At 40.9% G+C, this 24,711-nt stretch overlaps 1 protein-coding gene across 11 annotated transcripts in view; it reads left to right on the top strand.

The window, feature by feature from the left end:
• The window catches only part of LOC118283518 (cilia- and flagella-associated protein 46), a 46,811-nt gene extending 22,917 nt beyond the window's left edge, over positions 1-23,894 (top strand). For 3 of the 11 annotated variants that reach the window (XM_035605585.2, XM_035605586.2, XM_035605590.2), the window contains 35 exons: positions 187-244; positions 490-628; positions 719-902; positions 1,427-1,580; positions 2,152-2,375; positions 2,492-2,608; positions 2,800-2,961; positions 3,309-3,457; positions 4,121-4,213; positions 4,296-4,356; positions 5,479-5,631; positions 5,841-6,041; positions 6,146-6,252; positions 6,633-6,815; positions 7,057-7,204; positions 8,069-8,266; positions 9,309-9,497; positions 9,861-9,974; positions 11,652-11,834; positions 12,203-12,376; positions 13,272-13,369; positions 13,665-13,741; positions 14,325-14,455; positions 14,720-14,823; positions 15,404-15,474; positions 15,731-15,904; positions 18,999-19,078; positions 19,474-19,534; positions 19,678-19,710; positions 20,037-20,139; positions 20,283-20,395; positions 22,800-22,881; positions 23,080-23,216; positions 23,345-23,443; positions 23,636-23,894. In XM_035605585.2, coding sequence (XP_035461478.2) covers positions 187-244; positions 490-628; positions 719-902; positions 1,427-1,580; positions 2,152-2,375; positions 2,492-2,608; positions 2,800-2,961; positions 3,309-3,457; positions 4,121-4,213; positions 4,296-4,356; positions 5,479-5,631; positions 5,841-6,041; positions 6,146-6,252; positions 6,633-6,815; positions 7,057-7,204; positions 8,069-8,266; positions 9,309-9,497; positions 9,861-9,974; positions 11,652-11,834; positions 12,203-12,376; positions 13,272-13,369; positions 13,665-13,741; positions 14,325-14,455; positions 14,720-14,823; positions 15,404-15,474; positions 15,731-15,904; positions 18,999-19,078; positions 19,474-19,534; positions 19,678-19,710; positions 20,037-20,139; positions 20,283-20,395; positions 22,800-22,881; positions 23,080-23,216; positions 23,345-23,443; positions 23,636-23,742 — 4,461 coding nt within the window. In that variant the 3' untranslated portion in view covers positions 23,743-23,894. Of the gene's footprint in view, positions 1-186; positions 245-489; positions 629-718; positions 903-1,426; positions 1,581-2,151; positions 2,376-2,491; positions 2,609-2,799; positions 2,962-3,308; positions 3,458-4,120; positions 4,214-4,295; positions 4,357-5,478; positions 5,632-5,840; positions 6,042-6,145; positions 6,253-6,632; positions 6,816-7,056; positions 7,205-8,068; positions 8,267-9,308; positions 9,498-9,860; positions 9,975-11,651; positions 11,835-12,202; positions 12,377-12,855; positions 12,915-13,271; positions 13,370-13,664; positions 13,742-14,324; positions 14,456-14,719; positions 14,824-15,403; positions 15,475-15,730; positions 15,905-18,998; positions 19,079-19,473; positions 19,535-19,677; positions 19,711-20,036; positions 20,140-20,282; positions 20,396-20,535; positions 20,671-22,799; positions 22,882-23,079; positions 23,217-23,344; positions 23,444-23,635 lie in introns of those variants that run through there. The other 8 variants (XM_047335181.1, XM_035605589.2, XM_035605587.2 and 5 more) reach the window with 7 other exon arrangements.
• The last annotated feature ends 817 nt before the right edge of the window (positions 23,895-24,711 follow it).

The following is a 24,711-nucleotide window of genomic DNA, read 5'->3' as shown; positions in this document are numbered from 1 at the left end:
GTTGTTGCAGGCTCTGGGTGTGGATGGGGATTTAGAGATAAGGGGGCAGGGTCATACACAAGACAAGGTCAGATAGCAATTTGTCTTATAGATCGTTGAGGTTCTAGTAAGAACATTTACCACCACCAATAGTTTTCTATCCTCTCTTGCCACTAACGTATGAGTCTCTTCCCTCTCCTATTTCAGAAACAGGCCGCAGTGAAAGGCACGCTGCCACTTGGGAGTTCTAAACTTGAAGCAACAGGTGAGTTGTAAAAGGACAGAAAAATAAACTTTACCAAATGGCTCCATATTTGGTTTTACTTCCTGTCATCACTTTAATGGGTTTCGTCTTTAGCTCTACTGTAAAATATTGGTCAGCACAAAAATATTCAGCCATTTTTTACATTGAGCTCTTTAAGCCCTATAACATTTACATTTGGATGGTCCGTTTGGACCAATCAATCTTCTAAATATGTACCTTTGTATCGGTATACATGTCTCTATCAGCAGATGAAGAGGACCTTACCCTGAGCGCAGGCATTTACACTTTGCTGCTCCACATCCACGTTGATAAATGTGACTGGAAAAGTGCTCTGCAGCTGATGGACAAAGCCCAAAGAGACATGCCTCGCACCAGACACAGACTGTGAGCAAAAGGCAAAGATAAGAAAAAGTTTTTAAAAAGGAAGAGAGCCAGAAGCACAAAAGGAAATCTTGTCCCTCTCTGTGTTTCCAGACCTCTGCTGAAATATCGTATTCTGGTGAAAGCCAAAGTCGGAGAAAGTGTACTGATGGACATTCAGAAACTTCAAGACGAAGGAGAGCAGTGCTGTTCGTTAATGTGGCATCAGGTGGCACTGCGTGCTGGCAATATAACACAACAGCTGACTTGCTACAAGAAATCCATTACCTCTCTGTTGGTAATACCGCTGCCCTGGCACCATTTTTATTCTATTACCAAAAGCTGATACGTCAGCAGCTGAATGCAGATAAATCATGTTGGAAACTTTCATGAGTGAATTCCACTCATTAAATCCAGCAATTTATTTTCTGTGAGGCCCTTTTGCTTCAATTCGAGACGAGAATGAACACGAGGCTCAGTCACCATCTTGTGGAGCCCTAGTGTCATTACAGCTTATTTCGTAGTGCTCCTTGTTGTGGCATGAAAGGAGGAGTGTGCACACATTAATACTTTTAATAGTTTCTTACAACTGGGGCCAAGTCATATTTTGTTATACGGTTATATTAGGATTAAAGGTTAGGTTTGGTGACATCTGCTAGGAGCACTGCAAGCTCCAGCTCAAGGTCCTCAGTACTTGACATAGAAGAAACTTGATTGTTCAACACTTGGCAAAATAAATTTGTCTGGACTCACTCATGAGTAAATGACTCAAAGTATAAATAAAGTGGAAATGTTTGATTGAGTTTTGTGTTTGTGACGCAGAGCACAGAGGCTCAGTGGCAAAAGGTCAACCTTGTGCTCGAGTTTGGACAGTGGCTTTACTGTCACAACTTCCCCAAAGCCAGTGCCCAGCACCTGGTTCAGTGGGCCATCGACATCCTTCTACACTTGGAACCTGAAGAGGCGGAAGGGGCAGGTAGGACTGACTCATCTTGCTCACTGCATCATGACACCACTGTATATGACTAGTTAGTCTCCTCGAGGTACATGGGTGGACATGGAAATATCTCAGGGGTCCTTTGCCATATGGCTTCAGCTTTTTGTGTGCACTCGCGCATGTGCATATGTGCCTGGGCACTTTTTTGGAAATCCTTGATGTTTTTCACTGTGTTAGTCGCAAGGGAATAACATCTGATCTGTCTGACCCAGAAAAGGGCCATGCCACAGCTTTTTGATAGTTGCATCAGCAATGGAATGGATTTCAGTCTTTGTTCCTTCTTTCATTTCAACTGTTGCACTGTGTAAACAACAAACCAAGCAAATCTTGTTGAGAGGAAAAGGAGTTGACCAGACAAAGACACAGGAAAGCACAGAACTCTTTCTCCAGTCCTGTGCCATTAGTCTATTTATATTCCATAAGAAACAAACTGAATACTCTTTCAAAGAAAAACTAATTGCAGAAATACTGAATGCATATAATGTGTCTTGTTTTACTGTTGAATTCTTTGTAACAGTACAGTAAATGTACATGTTAATCCTTCCTGTAGAGGACGAGTCCAAAAAGAGAGGTTCGAGGACAGATGAACAGGAGTCCTTGGTTGGAGTCCAGGGCTCGTTATTCATACAAAATCTGTCCAATCTGAAGGAAGTGCGACGCCTTGACGGCCTAGTCCGAGCACACACTCTGCTTGCCGTCATGGCAGACAGGACTTCACCTGAGCATGAGCTGAACCTGCTCAAGGCCTACACCTTTGTGCTTCAAATATGGCAGGTACATTGTCCTATCACTCCTATTTTGCCAGTGTGGATGAGGCAGTTCTTTAAATGCAAATCATGTTAGATTTGAGTATTGCGTGTGCATATTTGTCCATTGTTTTTTAACTGCAGGTTTCAATGGCTGTGGCTCTTGAGGATCCCAGTGAAATAGTGATGGCTCTGCCACTCCGGCCTCCTTCTACTGCATCCAAAAAGGGCAAAGGCAAGAGCAGGAAAGATGTAAAAGAAGTAAGTCGTAAAGCTAAAATTTGGTTGAGTGTAACGTCTTGACTTTTGCTCCAAACTTTTTTCCGCCTGGACAAAGGGAAGCACAGGCCGGCCAAAATAAATACGGTCATGGTACCTGATACAACATCAAAGAACACAGTGTGCATATGTTAATGCTGACTATTCAGTAGTTTATCTCATTGTCTTACCAGTCAACCCCTGCAGAAGACAGAGGTAAACCTGTTGTCCTGGATCAGACATTTCCGTCTTCTACGAAGGACTGGGCTTGCTACATGTGTCCGGATCACACCAGGCAGATATTCAGAACCAGCAGTAACCCCCACTGTATCAATACACACAGCATTACAAAGCAGGCGAGTAATTCCTCTCCCTCACATTTTTCTGTGTCATGAACATCTACTCTCATAGTATGCAAAAAATCACCCGGGTATAAATTTCGCTCAATGAAACTGTAATTTGTAGGATAAAGACGATGCATTAAATGATGTGTGCTCACACACGTGTGCTAAACACGTGATGCGGTTGATTTATGAGTCTATCACCAAAACAGGATTGAAATGCAGAGATCGATTTACATTAGAGAAATCATAGGTGATTTGCTATCCTGATAAAACACTGGATGATAAATGTACATGTTGTAGAATCTCCATTAGAATCAGATTTTTCATTCTTTATTTCTCCTGTGTTTGTTTGGCTGTAGAGTCTAAGCTTGTCCTTTCTCAACCTGCTGGAAAAAGAGCTCCACTCGCTCTCACTTGATCACCTGACCCTGCCCGTCATGCATCTCGCAGAAACCATAGCTCACGACCTTTTGGATCGGAGGAGCCTCTCCGATCTCTACCGACTTAGGTGAACACACTGCATCCTGCACATTGAAGCGGAACTCCGGTCAATTCTAAACATCAAGGTTCTGTTCACAGGGTGTTGGGGAATACTTAAACATATGAGGAAAATGTTTTATGAATCTTCAGAGGGAACTGCAAATTCTGATAAAATACCTGAAGTGATGTGTTTGAAGTTTGAAATTGGGACTTAAAAAGAAGAGAGCTTACCAGGTGTCTGTAGCCCATTCCTCATCTCTGTTTGAGGCTTAACCACTAGTGGTATAACACATCCAAATTTCCAACTTCCAGTGGTTAATTTTTCATATATATTTCTTTAATCTGTGCATTGCAAGTCTGAAAATGTAAATGATGTTCAATGCTACCTTGAAAGAGAACTCTTGTTATTGTTGGGATATGAACAACACATAGATAAGTTCATTTTTGTGTCAGCCTGTTTCCAACACTGCAACACACTTTGTTTAAATAGTGTACTACTGCAAGACAATGATTTTACCAAAGTCAGCTGTCAAACAGCTGATTTACTGAAGGAATCACAGAAAAACTGAGGGACTGATAACCATCAACTTGTGGCACTATTTCTGACCATCAGGAATCCTGTTTTCTCCAATAAGTCAATGTCGTGTGGTGACTCATTGCATTGTCGTTTCCTGTTTTTACACCTCATTAGAATTCTGAGGACCTGCTGTCTGCTGAATTTGGAGACACCGTATCAGGGGAATCTCTCGGAATTGTGCCGAATCCAGGAAGAAGAGCAGATGAGGTACATGTCAACTCAGTTTTAAAGATGTGATGTCTGAACATTTGTCTTTCATAAACTTATAATATCACAATCTTGATTCCAGGTGCCACAAAGTGATCGCTCTTTCAAAGGACAAGAGAGTGCTTTGCGAAGTTCACAATCAGGTCAGCTTGCTGCTCACAAAATACATATATGTTTTTATTTTGCATCAAATGATGAACATTTACAAGGATATACAACATTTAATAAACTCGTTTTATTACTTACTACAGAAGATGATTGGCACGTGCCAAGTGACCAACTGAACTGCACATTGGCCAAGGAAATTTAGAGCATGCTCTTATTACTACTTTTATAATGTAACACTAAATGATGGCAGATTCATATATGAGTTTATGACAGTCTTAATCACTCATCTCATAAACCTGGAATGAGTTTTAAGCAGCGTGTATTTCTAATATAGGTCTACAGGGCTCATCTCATAAACTTTAGAACTATAAAACTACAAGATCCTTGCAGAGAACATAACGTTTTTTTCCCGTTTTTACCCATTTTTCTCACATGGTGTTGATGTGTGTGCGTGTGTGCATGCTTATAGCCCAGCAATAAGTCATGTCTGTCTCTGTGTCCGCTGTGATCTTCTGGTACTGTCATCTCAGTGTCGAGGCCAGAACTGCTCTCTCCAAAATAGTGAAGGTCGGCATTTAAATCCTGTATGTGTCCAGCTGAGCAGCAGCATGGACCTGTACCACAGACCTGTAGTTCAGAAGGCTAAATCCATCCTGATGGTCAGCGCCCACCCCCTTCACGCCGAGTTTCAGATTTGACCTTTTGGGTCTCGGTTCAGATTTTTCGCTGTAAAGAGCAACAGATTCAGGCACTCGTTCCTTCCCAACTCAATTTCCCTTCTGAACTCAGGCCAGGGTCAGTAGATGGTAGTGATTGTGTTGATGTTGATGTACATGAGGATGATGATAATGTTTATTACGGTTGCGACAGGGTGAAACCCTGTCGCAACCGACAGGGTTTGCTGGTCAACTTGACTCGTTGATTTTAGTTTTTTTTAAGATGATATTGTTACCTATGTTGCTTTCATAAAGGCTGTGGAATTGTTCTCACATATTCATTTGTATTTATATTAGTTTTAGTTATGTGGAATTTGCAATGAATTCACAAATCTTGCACTTTATTCTTGCATGAATCTTATGACTCTGGGAGACACCAAGTCAGACCAATGATAATTTGCTCTGAAGCTGCAACATTCAGAAAGTCTATTTATTTTTTAGAAAGCTGAGATGGATGAAAACGTTGGGCCTGGGCAACAGGGACGGAGTGTGTGCGCTCAGGACATTTGGCTGGACAAAGCTGAGGTTTGCCTCAGCCTGGAGCTCTATCAAGCGGCCCGACAGCTCATGACAGAGGCTCACTTCGTGGCAAGGGTGAGCTGAGAGAGAAGAAGCCCACAGTGTCAGAGTCTGACAATCAATCTGAATAATACTAATGAATCTTGATCACCTTGAATTTAAAAACCAACAGTTTTACGATTACTGGCAACAATGGATGACAAATATTTTCTCTAGTAAAAAAGGTTAACCTATGATTTATTGATAATACAGATACAGATGTTTTTCAAATTCTCTCTTATCAGGAGTTTGGAGATCAGAAAGCGATGGCGAGAAGTTTGCTCAGTCAGGCCACTTTGGCTTGTGAAGAGCAGAACCATGCCCAAGCTCTGATCCTGCTGGACAAAGCCCGAGGCCTCAGTGGGGGTGAAGAGTTCTGGTACCAACTCACCCTCACCAAGGTTAGAGCTGTGGTGGGCCAGAGACACCAAGATGCACAAGCCAAGGTATAAAATCACCACCTTCTAAACGAACCTCTGCAGTGCAGTTCGTTTTGTTTTTGTAGTGAATCATTTTCCTGTTGTGCCCCTTTTTTTCTTTTCTTCCACAGGCTGATCAGATTATAAAGCAAGGCTGTGGGGCTCTGAAGCTGGTCCTGGAGCAGCAGGTTAACAGAGTCCCAGAGCTCACATTCTTGATCACCTCTTTGGAGATGAGGTAACTCCACAACTGTGTGGTCAGAACTGATGATTGCATTCTTTTTCCTGGTTAATTCTGTGTTGTTTTTGATTAAGGTGTTTAAGAACATTTTTAAACTGCACATTTTTTCTGCACCAGTTTTGGTTAAAAAAGAAAGAGTGAAAAACCCAAGACTATGTTTATTGTTTTTACTCTAAGGCTTTATTAATAACATGTAAAGACTCACATCCATGAGCCATTATTTCATTCAAGCTAACTTTGTGTGAATGTGGAACATGTTTCTCAGCTGTACAGCATGGAACTGTCTTTAAAAACATCTATAAGCACTAAACCAAACATACTCAAACAAGCTATAACTACACTATGATCTTTAACTAATGCAATGTGTTGTGTTCCAGAGGTGCCATGGAAAGTATATGTGCCTGTGGTGGTGGTGAAGCTGGAGAGACACTCAGCACTGAGACGGTCCAGAGGCTAATAGCTGCCTGCGATACTCTCAGAGAGTGTGCCAGTAGTTTCACTAACCTCGGATACAGACAACAGGCAGCAGAGGCACATGCAGAGTACGCACATGGTGTGAGGTTAGTCAGCCGTGCCCCTCTAGATCTGACTGTTAACTGAATTTTCTACAAATCATACAGTTCTCCATTTGTAAATACATTTTTTTAGTTTACTAAGAATCCTTTGACATTTAAGTTCTTCAAAGTCCACACATGAATCAAACCAAGGAAGGATTTCAAGCTAGTTTTAGGCCACGTTGCCACAATCATGCTTTGTTTTTATCTGTCTCTTTTGTCTTTATGCCACATTATTCCTTTACAGAATTTTAGCCAACCATACCAACCATAAAGAGGATAAACAGCGCCTCCTGCTCGATGGCCTCTCTCAGTTGCAGCTGGCTGTCACAGTGCAGGAACGTGTGGTGCTGAATGCTCAGAGTCTGCTCCCCCCACAGGAGGTGGTAAATAAAGTGCATGCATGTTCCTTTCTTTGAAAAAAAAACCAACCTGTGATCTACACTTATGGCACTCCACTGGCTCTACTTATTTAGAAAAAACATCTGCTCATGTTTGTCAGCATTAAGAAAGAATGGGTTTTGCACTGACATTTTCTTTTTTATGGCGAAATGACAGAGAGAAAATCACTGCGTTCTTAAATTAGAGGTTGATGGAATCACAAAGGAAAGATTGATTGAACAACTCCTTACACCTGCTGCAAATTATTATCAAAAACTCAGTTGGAGTTTTCTGTATCTTCTGTAGATGTTTGACTCAGCCGTCGAAGGCTGGGTCGTAGCAGTGTGCTTTCAGCAGATGGTGCTGCTGCCCTAATAAGTTCTGACGTCCAACGTGCACTGAAGAGAGGCAGCAGCCGTAATCACTGAAGCCATGCTCATTTATTTATCTTTGAGAGCATGGCTTACTTTTGTTCAACATCCAATTACATTTTATATAAATTAGTGTTTTTCAGTCTCATTCCGACCTTTTCCAAATGTCTCATTTGCTACACTTCACTTAAGTCTCTACAGTATATGTCTGTAAACTTATCAACGCAACCCACGCCTGTACCCTAACCCGAAGCTTAAGAGCAATCATCTTTATACTGTTTTAATATTAGTCATTATTTTAAAGAGAGGGTTCTTCTGAGTGTTCTTAATCATTTAAACAGAGTTTAAAAAATAATTTTTTGTTTGTTCCATGCCTCATACATAGTGACGTGTTTATTTCTGATGTGTCTTACATTTCCCTTAATGACCTAATGCATGCGACTGCCCATACTTTTGTGTATAACTTCTCTCTTTTGTTTCTATGCTGGTTCTCTCTGTCCTCGTCAGACTCATGGAATTTCGCTGCCAGCTAAGCGGAGGCTGCTGCGCCTGCGGCTGCTCCTGGCAAGGTTCTGTCTGGCCGTGCTGGAGGAGCTTTGTGCTGAGGAGAAGTGCCAAGCTCTTTCCCGTGAGACAAAAAACTCTTCTGAGATAGCACTGGAGGAGTTTGCACGCTGCACACCTGAGCCAAACTCGATAGAACAGGTAACACAAATGTAAAAACTCAATCATACTTAATGACTCCATAATCACACTTACCCGGCACAATAAATATGTAAAGAATCTTCTTTTAAATGATAAGACTGCCGCAAATCCAATGAACACACTAATGAGTTGATCATACTCACAGGTATAACTTTATACATATGTGCAACATAACTCCATGGTTGACAAACAACTATTAAAACACTTAATGCATTAGATGACATGATTCTGGATAATGAACATGACTGCTGTAGTATAAACCATAGACTATCAACACATTAATGAACTTATCTTTTAGAGCTGCAGTGAACTTCATTGATCTAAAATCTGAAGATACACCTGCAATATGAGCTATAGGTCAGAGCTATTTTTTATATTCGCCACGTGGGGACACTAACATGCAAAGCAACATAAGACAATCGTGTAATTTATAGCCCTTATCTTTGACCTTCTATAAAGACACTGTGACCACTCGAGGGCAAATTTCATAATCTTTTGCCTTTTATTATCACGGCCATTACCAAACAATTCAAGCAACAAACCATCCTTCCAAGTAGGCTCTCCATCAGTACTCGACGCAAGCCAAATAAGATGTTCGCGATTGCATCATACAGAACTCTGAATTGGAAATTGCTCATTTAATATCAATAGTTTAGGCTCAGATGAGCTTGCAGGGCTGTGGACATGACAAGTGCTGTCCTCCAGGAGCTCTTCACTTGGTCTTTATAAATGGTACAAGCAGTAAATCTCAATTTTCTTTGTCTCTCATTCTCACTTGCTTTTTCTCGTCTCCCTCTGTCTTCATAGCACAGGGACATGGCACTTCTCCTCCGTCCTGTCTCACATTTCTACTTCTGAGAAGCTTTAATAACAGATTCCTATAGGGAAAAGGAAAAAAACAAACGATTTTTGTTTCTGTCCAGCCAATTCCTGAGCATCTGTCAGTGTTTCCAAACTAATTTTGGAAAGTTTGCGTATCCAAAGGGTTCAATGCTTGTTATTCACACCTCATTTCACTTTAACCTTCTTGTGTTTTGTCCAGGAATGGGTGAGTGTGGGCAGTACTGTGGGGCAGGTGGCTCTGGGCCAGCTGGCTGCAGTCAGTTCCCACTCCTTGGACAACATGGAGACTAGAGCTCGCTACCTCGGTCTGATGGGAAAGTACCTGAGACTGCTGGCTGTGCAGGAGGACCCTCTGTATCTGTGTGCTCTCTGGGACAAACACAAGCATGTAGGCAACACATCACATTTATGTTTGTGTATATAGAGTAAGTCTGATGCATAGAGGGCTTTGATGTAAGCTACAGAAACCAGATTCCAAACCAGAAACAACTTACCAAAAGGAAATCACTTACACCATTAACGCACCCTTGGTTAACTATGGGAAGTCATAGAAATTTTAGGGAATTTTACATACTGGTCTTTTTGGGAATACGGACACAAACACACACGTACACCAAAGACTTAACAGGGTGAGAAGCTTAAAGTGATTAGAGCGAAAGAAGTCTGCTTACATCATTTAAGAGCCTTAGTCTTCATAGTTTGTGATCATGAGGGGAATTTATACTAATCATGATCATTGTTCTTTGTGCAGGAGGAGGCATGGTCTGACCCCAGAACCATTTCTGTTGAGGAGAATTCAGAGAAAGACAGAGAATCAAGCAGAAAAGAGCGAAGGATGATCTCTGCTAAAACTGTTGAGCTGCAGGTACATACCTCCTGACAAGTGACCCCATCACTCCTGAGTCATATCTTATCTGAGGTCTTCATCCTGAGGTTCATCTCACCTCTCAAATCCCCCAGAGGCAGATCCCTGGGTGTTCTCATTGTTCCCAATGTGAAAGTCAGTGCAGTGAGATCTCATGTCCACATCAAAGTTACGGAAAAAGTTATCCAATGGTGGGAATGTTTTATTTCTGTGGCATCGTTTTAGAATATTAAGTAAGGTTGAATGATGTAAGATTGAGGTTTGACGGGGTTGTCTGCACTCTGATTAAACTGTTACGAGACAAAGTTTTATTTATTCATATCTAGATGCCATTTAAATCATATCAAAAGTAGATAAATGCCTTCACAGACATTTTTAATCAGTTCATTTAATCTGTCATTGGAGCAATCAGGAGATAGTTGCCAGGTAAACAATCATTTAAATAGCACAGACGTTGTATCCTTATGTAAAAACACAATCTGTAAATGTGAAAACTTGTCTGCTAAACTATAGCAAAACATTTGATAAGTCACGACTATAATGGACACCTGGAAGCAGAGGCTGGAAAATCTGGCATGGGCTCCTGTTTGGGGTTAAACAGAACATACCAATACAGGGTTTAAATGTCCTTTCAGTTTGATTAAACTGAATAGAACCACAGCAAGAGGCTAGAACTATGAATAACAACAATGGTCCAGTTGGAAAAAGCAAATAGTATATTTACTACTTATAGTTCTGACTTTTACATCAAATTTAACACAAAAAGAGGAATGTAAATAATATATAGAATCATTATTTGATGTGTTTGATTTTAAAGTGTAACTTCACCCCACATTTTTGAAAAAATGCCATTAAAACACAGTGCTGTGTTCAAATGGCATTAGAAAACAGCTATTATGCCTACTCAGCTATTATTTTCTTTACTAATCCATCTGCCAGATTTTCAATCCATAGATTGATCGTTTTGCAGTAAACTACTCAATCACTATACTAAATTCACGCAATCTGCTTACTCCGTTCTTCGATATTACTCCCCACCCACAATCTGCATGGTTGATGATGGTGGTTGACGTAAACTGTCTCCAGATCCGCCAATAGTAAAATTCAATTGCAGGTGCCTGGTTTCAACCAGTAGAGGGCAGTCACTTTGCACATTTACCTCACAAATTGTAGAATTCAAACCCTTTGCATTGAAATGTCAAGATTTGGATCTCAGTCAATCAATAACACGACTAATACCCACATACATTGTTTGTGCTTTAGGGTTTTTGCTACTCCTCAAGAATAGGTTCACATTTATCTAAAAACAATACTCGCACACCAAAAGGTTCATTTCAAGAATAACTGGTCACTATAATTGTTCCTCTTGTGATGATTCCAGTGGAAAAGATGGGGAGCAGAGCTGACAGTCCTCATGTACAAAATGCTTTCTGAAGATTAATTTGAGTTAATCTGAGGCTTCAGTTGTCTTAAGTTATAAATTTTGGTATCTTCTGAAGTCAGCCTTACCAGGACGTGTTCCATCTTTTGAGACCCAACCACTGCACAATATGTCTGCTTGAGTGATCATGTAGACTAAACTTGGATTCACTTTAACAGAATGAAGTACAGTAATACTTTTTTGTGTCTCTTTGTAATTGTGTGTGTGTGCATTTGTGATCTCTCTCAATTGTGCAGCGGAGAAGGTGTAGAGCCCAGCAGCTGTTGGCTCAGGCCACTAAAGCACTCGCTGAAGCTGTCAGCCTGTGTCTCCAACATAAACTGCCCTCGTCTATCCTGGCTGAAGCCTCTATCAACATGTTGGACTGTCATGGCCAGTCTGAACCTGCAGTGGCAGGTCAATACCTTGCCTTGTTTCAGGTATTATGCATCAGATCATCAGAGTCATTTACTGTCTTGATAATACAGTGTATGTATAATTTAGGGGGGGGGGATTACATAATAATCATCAGGTTTCAGTTGGCGTCTCATCACTGTTATACCCATGTACCCTGTAGAAATGTCCACATTGTATTGTACATTGTATGAACTAGTGGTCCTTATGCTGCCACTGACTTCCTGCATGCATAGCACACTGCAGGTGGCTCTATGCATTTCACACTCCAGTGCACCCGTACCCTACAAATCATCTTCACTCACTTAATGGCGTTCACCGAATGTGATTCCTGCTATTAGCTTCTTGCGAGGTTCTTTCACTCCTCCATTCATCTTCTCCTGTTCGTTCCCAGAGCTGCTGCACGGTTGCCGTGATGGCCAAAGTCCTGAATTCTGCCTGTACTGACACCAGCGTGTCCCAGCTCTCCGCGCTGCTCAGCCTCCACAGGAAACTGCTCCTCTCTCAGGAGGAGAGGCCCAGCAGCATGCTGAAGGGAGCAGAGGACTCCCTTAACAGCTTCTCCAAGGTACCGGGTCACAAACCTCCCAACTCATGATTTATGGATGCTGTCATACCCATCTTTGTAAATTCCCCTGATGCGGTACATGCTATTGGTGCTGTTATGGCCTTTGCTCTGAATGTACTGTATGATTCCAAAATCACACAGAGTGGTTGGACTGCAAACATCCTGTGTTTGTGACTATGTGACTTTATGCTATTTGTGCATTTCAAGAACCATTGATGCTGGTGAGTTTCAGTAGTGATATTTTATTGAGAATTAAGGGTCGATTAGCTGAAGGGGTCACAAAATTAGATGTATGTACTGTATATAGGATTTCGGATTGACAACAATGTGATGTTTAATCTAGCTGCCCCCTATAGACAGGTGATTTTAACTGTTATCACAAAAACATTGATTAATAGTGCAAGTCAAGTATTTTGACTTTGGTGGTGTAACCGGCTATCTGATATATTGTTTCATGATGATTATATTCTTCAATTCAGATGCAAGTTAAATGACGCTTATATGAAGGTTGAAAGGATCTCTACATTGTGAAGATGAGGTGATTGATATTTTTTCTGATTACCTCAATGTCATAATTTATTCTGTGATGTCTCTGAGGTATTATGAGCGTCAGTCTTGTTAGGTTGAAAAGTAGAGTTGAACCCATTCTAATTAGTTTTTAATTAATAGTGAGTCATTGTTGTTTAGCTGTATGATAATCGTTCAACCTGTTTCAAAAGCCTTTCAAATTGAAATGCAAATAATTATTCCCCTGTTTCATTTCTGCTTCTCTGCTTCTGCATCTCTGGCAGCACCTTTCTTGTGCAACAGGGTTTTTTTATTTTCTGAAATCAAACATCAAGGACCATGTTTATGCTATGATGTTGTGATCTTGAAATGACTCTCTGATTCGCAGGCCTTCAGCCAGTTGACCATTAATCCCAACCACCTAAACATCCTTGCAGAGCTCCCATCCAACCTGAAAATCCTGCTGCTTCAGCACTCTGAAGATGGGTAATTTCTAATCTATGTCATCATTTCTGTCCCTGTGTGCCTCTGACTGTGTCATGTTACATGAGTAAATGACTGAAGGACAATTAGGTTGAGAGTCTACAGACTACAAACATTCTCACCTGGAGCAGAAGGCTCTTGCTGTATGGTATACCATCCACTAGAGGGCTGGAAATTGAAATGGATTTGATTATGTTTGTGGATGCTGATAGAAAGCATCTGTTATTAAAAAACTTGTGAAATATCTCATTTGTAGATAAAGTGTTAAAGTCCTTGTGTTGGTGTTTTTCATTTTTAGCTCAGAACTTTATGGGGGCTTCTATGAGATGACCAAAGCTCCAGAAAATCAAAAAGGAAAGACTCCGCAGGTTACAGGTGTGGTGCTTTTTCATTTTCTAAACCAACGTTCACAATACAAAGAGACGTGGGACATTTAAAACATAACATATTCAGCTTTTTTTTTTTTCATCTAATTTGTTCCATAACTCCGGGATATGGTGTAGCATTGTCAGCATGTAAATGGAGCCAAATACATTAATGTAACATTTATGTGCAAGGCAGATAAAATATTCAGATTTAATGAAGATATGGAGAGGGGCAAGAAGCAGTCAAATGTAGAAAAACCTCTCTGCAACTGGCCTGGCATGGAACAACCAGTAATCACTGGGTTTTCGCATTGTACTACCTGTTCACATGACCTTTCCTGGGAATAGTCTGACATAAGTAGAAAAAATAGAACTAGAAAACACGCAGTTGATCATATCTAGACCCGTTGCCTGATAATGAGGACAAATTCGTAAAATAGAAAGAAAAAGAAACGGCGCAGAAAAACAGGATGAGGCGGCCGAGGAGGAGCGTGAGGAGGCGGCGGCGGAGGTGCTCAAAGGGACCAATTACAAGACCCGTATGTGTCTGTATGTACACACGTCTGATTGTGCATCAATTCCATTTGTTGCAGCTACCCTGACGTGCTCTAGAGTGGCCAAGGTTTCAGCCTGCCCACAGGCTCTGCTGGCACTGAGGGAGCAGTTCCTTGCCTTTGCTGAGGGCAGAGTGGAGACCCCGGAGAAGCGGCAGGCCGTTCCTTGTGTATGTCGATCTTCTTTCACACATTATCTACTGTTAGCCCGATAGATACGCTCACTCCACTGCAATTATTATCATCTCATGTTTATTCCTCCTAACTCGGGAGACATGGGTCAGCTGACTTTTACATCCAAGTAATGTGAAGCTGATAGAAATAAGTGTGTGTGTGTGTGAGAGAGAGAATGTAATGAGTGGCCTGAAACAATGAATAATACATCACACCAACTGAAACTCGTTTTTTCCCCCGTTTTTTGTTCCCCTTAATAGAAAACTGCTGGTGACGAAAAGTTAGCACCTCACTTCAACAAAATTGTACAAGATATGGAAGACTATTTGAATCCACTCCTCACACAGTTTGACTCTTGCTTGAGGTAAAGTACTGTATTTTACATCAGACTCTCCACTCACCATCCACAAGGTTTATTTTGTTAACATTGATTCTTTTAATGTTCAGAAGTCTGCGGTTACCTATAAAAAGGGGTTTTATGATTTTGAGATCATGTACAGTTCCACAAGTCAAGAGTCCTCTGAAAATACTATTCTAGGTATACTGTCAATATCCCTTTTTTACTTTATAGTGTTTAATGCTAAGTGCTCCAGTGTCAGGATCCTGATTTTTTTTTTTGCATGCTTTCTAGACCTAAAAGGGCAGAGCCATTATTAATGTCACCAGTTATACTTAATTTTTATCACTGTGGCAGGTACAAATGTCCACTGTGAGAATTTTTTTTTTAAGTGTGTGTTCAAGTGTTTTTTTCGTAAGCTTGGCCTGTCAGGTGTGTCCTTCCCATTGCATTCACAACTGCGCACTGCAGGCTTACACAGGAAGTGCTGCATTTCTATATTTCTCGCAAGTTGTCACATCATACACAATCTGGCTCTATCATGTACACTTGTCAGATATAAGGCATTATAGCCCAACTGATCCTCAACTGCCCTTATCTGCCTTAGGCTCCAGTGTGCACCAGTACCATTTCCTGAAATGACCAACCCCAAACATAACGAAGAAAAAGTGAGCTCACGTAAGTGTGGAGTATGGTCGGTGTGTGCATGTGTCACCCTACAGGCGTTGTTGTTATCTTTACATTGAAATACTTGAACCACTATGCCAACATGATTCCTATCTGGCAGCCCATCAGCGGGTTTATATTTGAGGAGGCTACAGCTTGTCCTCCTCAAGCCAATGTTGCTGCTGCACGTGCTTTCATGTGATACACGTTGACTTACACAGCTTACACACAACATGTGCAAATCATTGTGCTTTGTGTGTGCACACAGCTAATTTACCAACAGAACCAGGGGAATATGTGGTGTTGCTGGCAGACAGGAAGTTGCTGGAGTTGCCGCTGGAATCCTTGTCCATCCTGCGGCAGGAAGGCTTGAGCTCCGTGTCGCGAGACTTTTCTGTCCAGCTTCTCCACAGTCGACTGAACCAACTACAACCAGAGAAAGGTACTAAAGACACATATACAAACTCATTTTTGAAAAAAATGTTTGTGATGATTACCTAGGGATTCCTAACCCTCCCCACGAATATGCCAATTTAAGGCCACCAGCAGCCCGTCTAGTGGATTCTTTGTCGGCCGATCTCAATCTTTGTATAATTCATATACATTTTATGCTTCTGGTATTAAATTTCATGCAGGCGATTATACAGTTTAGGTTGCTAAAGACTGACATTTCTGTGCTTAGGAAAATGAGCTTAAACCTGAAATGATTTTACACTAGCATATTTTTTGCTATTATACAACTATATTGTACTACTTTTTTTACTTCTACGACTACTAGCAAACAGTAGATGTGACTATACAGCTGCAAATGTGGCATGTTAGCCACTCGTGTGTTTCAGCTATATCTCTTAAACATGCGTTTCGCTCGAAAGCTTTTCAGACCACACAAATGTGCACACAGATGCCAATTTGCACATTAACACAGAAATGCAACATATAAATGCTCTGTAATCTAGTTGTCTAGCACAGTTTTATTAATGGAAACCCTTTAGAATATGGAAGTGCAAATGACTGGATTGGATGGCAGTCATTTTATTTCAGGCAAGTCGAAAGCCATTAAGAGAATTCCTCCTCAGCATTTATTCAGCCTGTTATTACTGCCGTAATCAAACAGGCCCCATGTGTAAATACAATGTCAATATTTTTTTAATGGCCCAAAAATTGTTTAATCAATACCTGTGATTACTGATTTCCTGTCATTTCCTCTTAACTCTAACTGTCATAGCCAAATTAAGTAGCAATAAACACAAATCTCACTACTTTATTCAAAAGTAGGCCTCTACTGTGCATTGGAGCTATTATCATACAGCACACAGTAAATACACAGCAAGATATGACTTATAATAAAAGAAGACTTAGAGTCAGAGATACTGTAAAATGTGGGAAAGGGACAATGCGGTGTGACCATCTAATCCATCAACTTTTAATAATTAGAGTGGGGTTTTGTGCGTGACTGCATGTTTGCCTCCCATAATTCCTCCTCAATCTTTTAGTAAATAATGGCTTACACTTGCGAAAGCATCTTGACGCCAGGGTTAGGACTGCAAGCAGCCATCCATAGAAATGGAATTTGTTCAGGAGAGAAAGGTCATTTCACATCCTGGTGGTATGCAGAAGTTCATGCGGACATCCGTGAACACCACAGCCTGCTTCGCTAAAGTGGATGTCCATTACCTGTGTGGCCATTTTGTGAGCCTCCTAGAACAATTTAGAATCAGGACTGAAGGTTCGATTGTTCAGGGGTAATATCTGTATATGTAGGTGGAGGCCAAGGGTAAGTGTTGACCAGGAAAAATGGTCAAATGTCATTTTGATCCTTCTCCGGTGTTTCAGGGTTTTTGGAGGTCCAAAGTGAGCACAAAACTGAAGATGCTTCAGTTTTTTAGGAGAATTATGCCCATAGAATTTAGGAGAATTATGCCCATTAATATTTTTGGAAAGAACAGAAAATGGGACAAAGAGAGCACCCGGAGCTGATGCTGCAGACATCGTCACCTTTTAAAGGTTGAATCATTTGCATAACTTGAGTGAATGTTCAAAGGTTACCGTGTGTGTGTGTGTGTGTGTGTGTGTGTGTGTGTGTGTGTGTGTGTGTGTGTGTGTGTGTGTGTGTGTGTGTGTGTGTGTGTGTGTGTGTGTGTGTGTGTGTGTGTGTGTGTGTGTGTGTGTGTGTGTGTGTGTGTGTGTGTGTGTGTGTGTGTGTGTGTGTGTGGACACTTGCTTATGCCACAGATAGAGCCACAAGAACATGCATATTTTATAACATTATTGCATCTTTCAATACATGGATCACACGTGTGTGACAATGAGACCATAATAAAAGTGATCTTTTTCAGGAATATCATTACCATAATTTTGACATCTACAGTTTAGCATTGTGTCAAGAAGATATAGTGCCTGAAACCACTTTTGAAAGGGCTATTTGTTATTCTGTGTAGTGCTTTGCATGAGGTATGCACTGGACAAATTAGCACAAACTATAAAAAGACTGCCCGCAGGTTGGAAATGTTTTCCTTTGCATGGCCGCCTGATCCATTTCGATTTCGTTGGTCCTTAGAAATGGTTTGAACGCTTCAGACATGGAGTTTGCCATTCACATATGAATCATGCTGCAGGGGATTGTTTGGACAAGGACAATTTTTACCGAAAATATCCGGAGCTACCTTTCGTGGACATTTGCCATCTCACATTCAGCCCCTCCGGAAGAGTTTAGGAAAATGTCCCGATTTCAGTGCATCTCTAAAAGCTGCTATGCAATTTTAGCCAATATTATTATGTTTAACAAACCATGGTGGCTTGTTCAGCTGTAGCAGCGAGAAAATGCTGTCAGATATAGAAACTCAATGTCTGATTAAACTGATGCCATTTTAACAGTATAATCTTAAAGTGCAGCCCGACAGTAGATATGAAAGGGTCAGCGTGAATTTAATTTACTTTAAAATATCAAAAATAATTTTGAAGAATTGATATAAACATTTGTATGGGTACACAAACACATCTTGTGGACACGTTAGGTTTGTAATATTTTGAAATTCCTCATTTGATGATTCCAAGCAGCGCATACTGCAGTACAGTGGTTTCAATGTGGCAGACCTAACAAGTTTACGCTTCACAAGTCAGAAAACAACCATGAACCAGTTTGGACAGAAAGCAGACAGAGTCGGTAGCCATACAATTTTTTTTTGTGAAAAGAAAGTTTGCCCTGAGCTTGTGGCAAGGTTCCTGGCTCATTGGTCTAGAAAATCATTGATTCATCCTCTATGCACATTGAATTTTAACAGCAAATATAAGAATTTTTTCGTTTCTAAAGTATGTTTTCATGAAATAATGAGGTAGAAGTTTGGCATCTGCACATGATCAGCATTATTTTTGTATTGTTCATTTGTCCAAGGTAAACCTTAAATGTCTACTGAACTACAAATGATGTAAATATGTATTTTTATATTATATTACATTCCCTTTTCCCCTGTCCAAATGCTGCGTAATCTCCCCAACGGAAAAGTGTCCATATTAATTCTGCTTCCTGTTTGTGGCAGTTGAAAATGACAACAAAAAGGAGACCAAAGGTGGCAAGGGAACTAAGGGGAAGGGAGATCAAAGTCAAGGCATCAAAGTGGTAAGTTCAGTAAATTAATCTGGGCCTCCAAGATACAGACGGCAGTATTACTTTTACCTGCTATCAGCATTGGCAATTATTTAAATCCATCTCGCCTCTCTTTTAAGTGTGGTATTTTAATCAATTACATAATGTGTTTTCATAAAGATCCTATTTCTGGCTTCTAAGCAGTTATCCTCTGTCATGCATCACTTCTCATTTTTTTCCCACCAAACCTTCGGTTTCTCTTGCTCTCTCTCCTCAGCCATAAAATCCATACTTATATTCTCTCTTGTAGCCGGTTTTTGCAGGCATGTCCCTGAAACAATATTTGTGTGCACATGTTTTTTCCAAACGTTCCACTGTTTGTATCTATGCTTGGTTCAAGCTGTAATAACTTTGATTTATATACCCAGACTTCTGCCAACCGGGCCTCACCTTCAAACACTTTACCAGTTGATGCACGGAACGTAAAGTGTATCTTTTTCCATTTTAAAGTGACTTTTGTCAAATATTATGTCTAATGCTGTAGATAAGACAGAACATTTCATTTGGGTCCCACTGCAAAAGAGAATGGCACCCTTTCTTTTACGAACATTATTCTTAACACGCCTCTAAAGATATCGTTGACCCTTACAATGAAGGCAACTTTGGTAAGTAAATGTTATTCTATTTAGTTTTTACATGGGTGGTATGCACTGGAACAAAGTGTTACCAGAGGAGGTTTTTAGAGACTCAAGTACCTCAGTTCTTCAGTGATTAATGTTCCTTTTATATTCTATTGCAGCCAGCAAATGGCTCTGCATGTGATGTTCTCAGCACCCAGCCTTTCAAAGTGTCCTTCATGTACTTTTACATTGTACTAACTGCACTATTGTGTCCTTGCATGAGTTACATTGCAGCTCCCGTTTCATTGAACACCTTCCACAAGTGGAAGTTTTACTTTTATTTGTATGTTCTTGTCTGTATATTGGCGCAGAAGGGACCAGTCTGAGCACGAGGATGAGCGAGATTTTGGAAACCCAAAGCAAGCATTTCCCCCATCTGTGGGAGGGCTTCATGGGCAGCAAACAAACGCCCAGGTTGGAGCCTTTCAGCAGAGCAAATCAATGCAATGCAGCGTGTGTCCTCTTGTTTTGTTTTTCTTGGTGAACATACTGTATTTGTTACATTGCAGTAAACCGTATCTCCTTTGTTCTGCCTTCACTCTCTTATAACTGTCAAGTCCATCCGAGATGGAGCAGCTGTTGTGCAAATGCAGTGTCTTTATTTACCTGGGGACGGAGCGCTTCACAGCAACAATTCCACCTGCCAAACTAGCAGCCCTCACTCTCTCTGGTACTGCACACACACACACAAACTATGCAATTCCACCTGCCACCGCTAAAAGTAAATGAAACCTTTTACACCACAGCGGAAGACATTGCACAACAAAACAGGATAATGGAGGCTAGACCTTTATTCTTTTTTTTCTGCAGTAGCCATTGGTAGCTCCGCTCAGATGGAGGAAGTGACATGAAATGGTACAGCAGGTGTATCTGTGGAAACTCTATCCGGCATTAGAAACAGACCCCCGTGGTCAGAGGAGAAGAGTGAGAGTGATAGAAACTGAGGTAGAGCAAGAGTGAAAGCTCAGGGACTTGAGGGGGTTCAAAACTGACCTTCAGTTGGCATTATTTCTACAAGATCGATAAGCCTACATATTAATACTGCTGGCTGTTTTACTCTGCCTTTATCATAGCACTGAAAATCGACAGTGATCTGGTCTTTGCTACGGTGGCGCCGGCAGTGATACCACTTGGACACACTAGGGGGCAAACAGTTGTCTGTTTCCACTGTTTAAGCATTTAAAATGGGTGACAAAATACTATAATGAATCGATTGGGAGCAGAGCTGTGTATTATGTAAGCGCTAAATGGAACAGTTCTTCAAACATCAATCTTTCATTTCCTTAGCATTTAGAAATATCCCTGTTTTGCAGCAAGAAATCAATGAGGTTTTACTGCTGTAATACTTTCACAACTTCACAGAGTGCCTGTAAACACCAGTTAACTGAGAATATCTAATGAGGATTAATGACTCTGTGTTTCAGTAGTTGATCGTGCTGAGCTGGAAAAGCAGTTGAATAGTGACTGACACTGCAACAATGTTTTATTCCTCATAAAGTAAATTTAACAAGGGTTATATCAGTGTCTCAAGACGGATATTTGCTGAATCATTGTCTCAGCTGATGAATGAAAGTAGATTTTCACCGACGTAGCCTCTTTGATAAAATTGTTTTTACTTGGAGAAGGTTGTCATTTATTTACAGCAAGAGGACAAGAAGACTCTAAACTCATCTCCCCCTCTTCATTTGTTTCCCTTCTACTCTTGAAATAAATAATAACCAGCTCAAATCGCCTTTGAGCTCTTTACATCTTTAAAGGTATTTTGCAAAATCAACCAAAGCCTCAGCATTTTTTCCCTCCTACACCAGCAAACAAACGGTTCGGTGTCTCAGGATGAGTGGACTTTCCAATGTGACTGATAGTGTCAGACCGCCCTTGCACATCACCCCGAGGCCAGACATATGTGCCACCCACTACCCCGGCGCTATTGCTGCTAACTATAGTGTGACTGACACCATGGTCTGAAATCCAGCTGTTACTTCACAACACACCGGCCTGTTCCTACTTAATTGGCCATCAAGATATCATCAGGCGATGCCAGATTTTGTGTTTCTGAGAAAAAAGGAAAAAAAGGTGTCACACATGCTGCACCATCTGCACTCAAGTCTTATCAGGGATGTGCGTTACTTAATCTGCATCTTTGTCTTTTTTAAGTAGGAATATTCCTTCTTCAGACGGGTCAGACAGGTATTGTCAAAGCTCCACACTCCTGGTCTGGCCCTGAGCACCTATAGCAAAGTTATAGGGGCAAGAGTGTCTCACTTTAGACGCGCACACGCACGTCACAGTATAGGACGATGGCGAGAACAGCTGCAACACACTGCCTTTGTACCAGACGCAAGTGTCAGCACAGTTTCTCACATCCAGAGGACTAGTCCAAGTGCTCGCACAATAAAAAGCCTGTTTTCGTGCTCATGCATGGATGAATTGTGAGAGTCCTGCTGAAAGCCCCTCTGGCTCTGTGGCAAGAATAATTTCCACAGTATTCCCCCTTTTTTTTGGTTTAAAGTTAAGGCCCATGGCCTATATGTTATGGTTTAGTTCATAAATTGAGTTGTATATCATGTATGTTGTTTTTTTTTTCTAGAATGATAGCGTAACACTCTAGGACATGGTTCAAATGAATAAAAGCAGAATAAGACTACCGCTATTATTCATGATAAATTGAACCATAAAACCTCTTTCCCTCATATACATCATACACCACGCTTCGATGATGTCATCAAAGGTCCGACTCCAGCTTGACGTACACTGCACAAGTAAAGTTTAAACATTTGAGACCAAACACAGCTGATCCACAATGATTTACAGGGCAAAAAAATAGAAGAGTTGAACTAAAAAGTTGAAGTTTTAAGTTTTTTTAATTTTATGTCCGTGTCAGAACATGATGGACATCCTGAAGTGTGTTTTATGCATAATTTGCAAGTCACGCTTTAAAACATTTTACATTAAGAGACATCACAGCACCTCATGCCTATGAGGAGCTTGGTGTGTTTTTGTCCTGCCGTCGGTGAATAGTCTTTGATTAGAAGCTTCATTTATTCTGTTGCCAGATAATGCTGTTTTCTCCTCAGACTGCCAGATAGCTCTGCTCTTTGAGCAGCTGCAGAACAATGCCGGCATTCTCCGCCAGTCAATCCTTGACACGCACAAGATGTAAGAAAAAAGCTTGTGTTGAATGAAGCTATTGTTTAAATAAATTAGCACCTCATACCTTTCTTCTCACTCATCTTCTGTCTCTCCTTGCACCCTCCGAATGCCTTTTAGCGCATTCACTTTACAGTAGTGACAGCTTATATTTTTGGTAATTGTTAGTGTTTTGGAAAACCTCACTACTTCTCCCCCTCTTTCCAGTGCGGGACAGTTTGCCCTGCAGAAACCCCTGGAGACGGCTCTGCTGTTGAGTTTGGGTGGTGTCGGCTGCGTTGTCCTCAATCAGTGGCACAGCAGCCTTCAACAGAACACACACAATATGGCCACTGTTCTAGACAGTAGGTTTTTTTTGGATATCATGTAGTTTCTACTTTATCATTCTACTTCTTTAGATGTCAACGTTGTGCCTGTGGGCTTTACTAACAGTAACAGTGATGCAGTCTGTGTTTGACACCATGTGTTGCAGATCTAGTGAAGGGCAGACAGACGTCTGGTCAGACTGTCCATGCCTCGCGGAAAGCGAGCAGTTCAGAGACGACACATCACATGGTTACAAGACCATATGGTACTGAACTGTATATCATACTACACCTCACGTTTGTATTTCTACTCAATTTTTGCGGCTCGTGGGTGTTTTTTTCTGCAAAGAGCGAAACATCAAGCAGGATTCTTCAAACTCTGAATCCAGCTAAGCTGAGTTTTCAATATAGCTCTCAGATATGCAGTAATTACTGCGTTCTCTGGCTTCCCTCTGCAGATCTCCTCACTGACTCCGAGGAAGATGATGTTCACCACAAAGTGACTCTCGCACCATCCGCCTTCAACAGTATACTTTATGGAATCCCTAACTTTGTTTTCATGTAATATACTGTTTCCGTCTCAGTTATATTTCACGGCTCAAGATGATTACATGCAGACGTGTCAGCTGGCTTTGCAAATTATTCCGTGTGCAAAAAACCAAAGCTACCGCAGTATGCAGGGGTTAAACATTCCATTAAAATGATTCATTACTTTCATTCTCTTCTATGTGATTTTATGAGTACTGTTTTTCTACTTGATGCGTGTAATGTTGTTTGTACCACACCAGACGTAAGACCCAATATGCAATATACCTTACTCCATAAAAGAGCGCTGGGGCTCTCAGAGAGGGAAGCTCACAGAGATTCCCCCTATACATGGCTTGTGTTATTAAAATATCAATGTTACTGCTGAGCATTTTGCTGACAAATTGCACCTTTAGGATCTCTGTCCCAGCAGATAGAACTCAATATATCAAGCCTATATCAAGTTAGACTGTTCTGTCCACATCAGTCTCCAGGATTGCCAATTTGTCATAAGCTGTTTGTATCAGACTTTCAGAAATTATCACTTTGGCAGCACCAGACAGAAATGAATGGAATCCTACTGTGGAAGGAAGGAGTTTAAAAACACTGGCTCACTGTCGGGTATGCTTTGAATGCGGTGATGCAGCTTTATCTAACAGCTGTAAGTTCGGTAATTGTGTTATGATGTAGTAAGTTTTACGATTGCTTTCTTGGGTCTCTAAATGTCCGTTTACGGATTGTAGCTTCCATTAACAATTAGTGCTGCTTTCGCATCTTCCCCACAAATTAATGTGCGTATGCTCATTGGTTAAACATGCTGTGTCAACATGATGAAATTAATTCATGAGACATTGCAGTGCAAGCTTACTCCTTTTTAATATTTCTGGTTGTATTGCCCAAAATGTTAATTTAACTTCCTGATTGGAAAATACACCCTTTCAGAAAAGAAAAAAAATCTCATTACTGTAAGATCTGCGTAACCTGAGGATTTCAATGCCGCCCTACTTAT

Source organism: Scophthalmus maximus, chromosome 10, assembly GCF_022379125.1.
Source record: "Scophthalmus maximus strain ysfricsl-2021 chromosome 10, ASM2237912v1, whole genome shotgun sequence".
Taxonomy (NCBI): domain Eukaryota; kingdom Metazoa; phylum Chordata; class Actinopteri; order Pleuronectiformes; family Scophthalmidae; genus Scophthalmus; species Scophthalmus maximus.
Note: the sequence above shows the minus strand (reverse complement) of the source record. Positions and strands in the feature narration are given on the sequence as shown.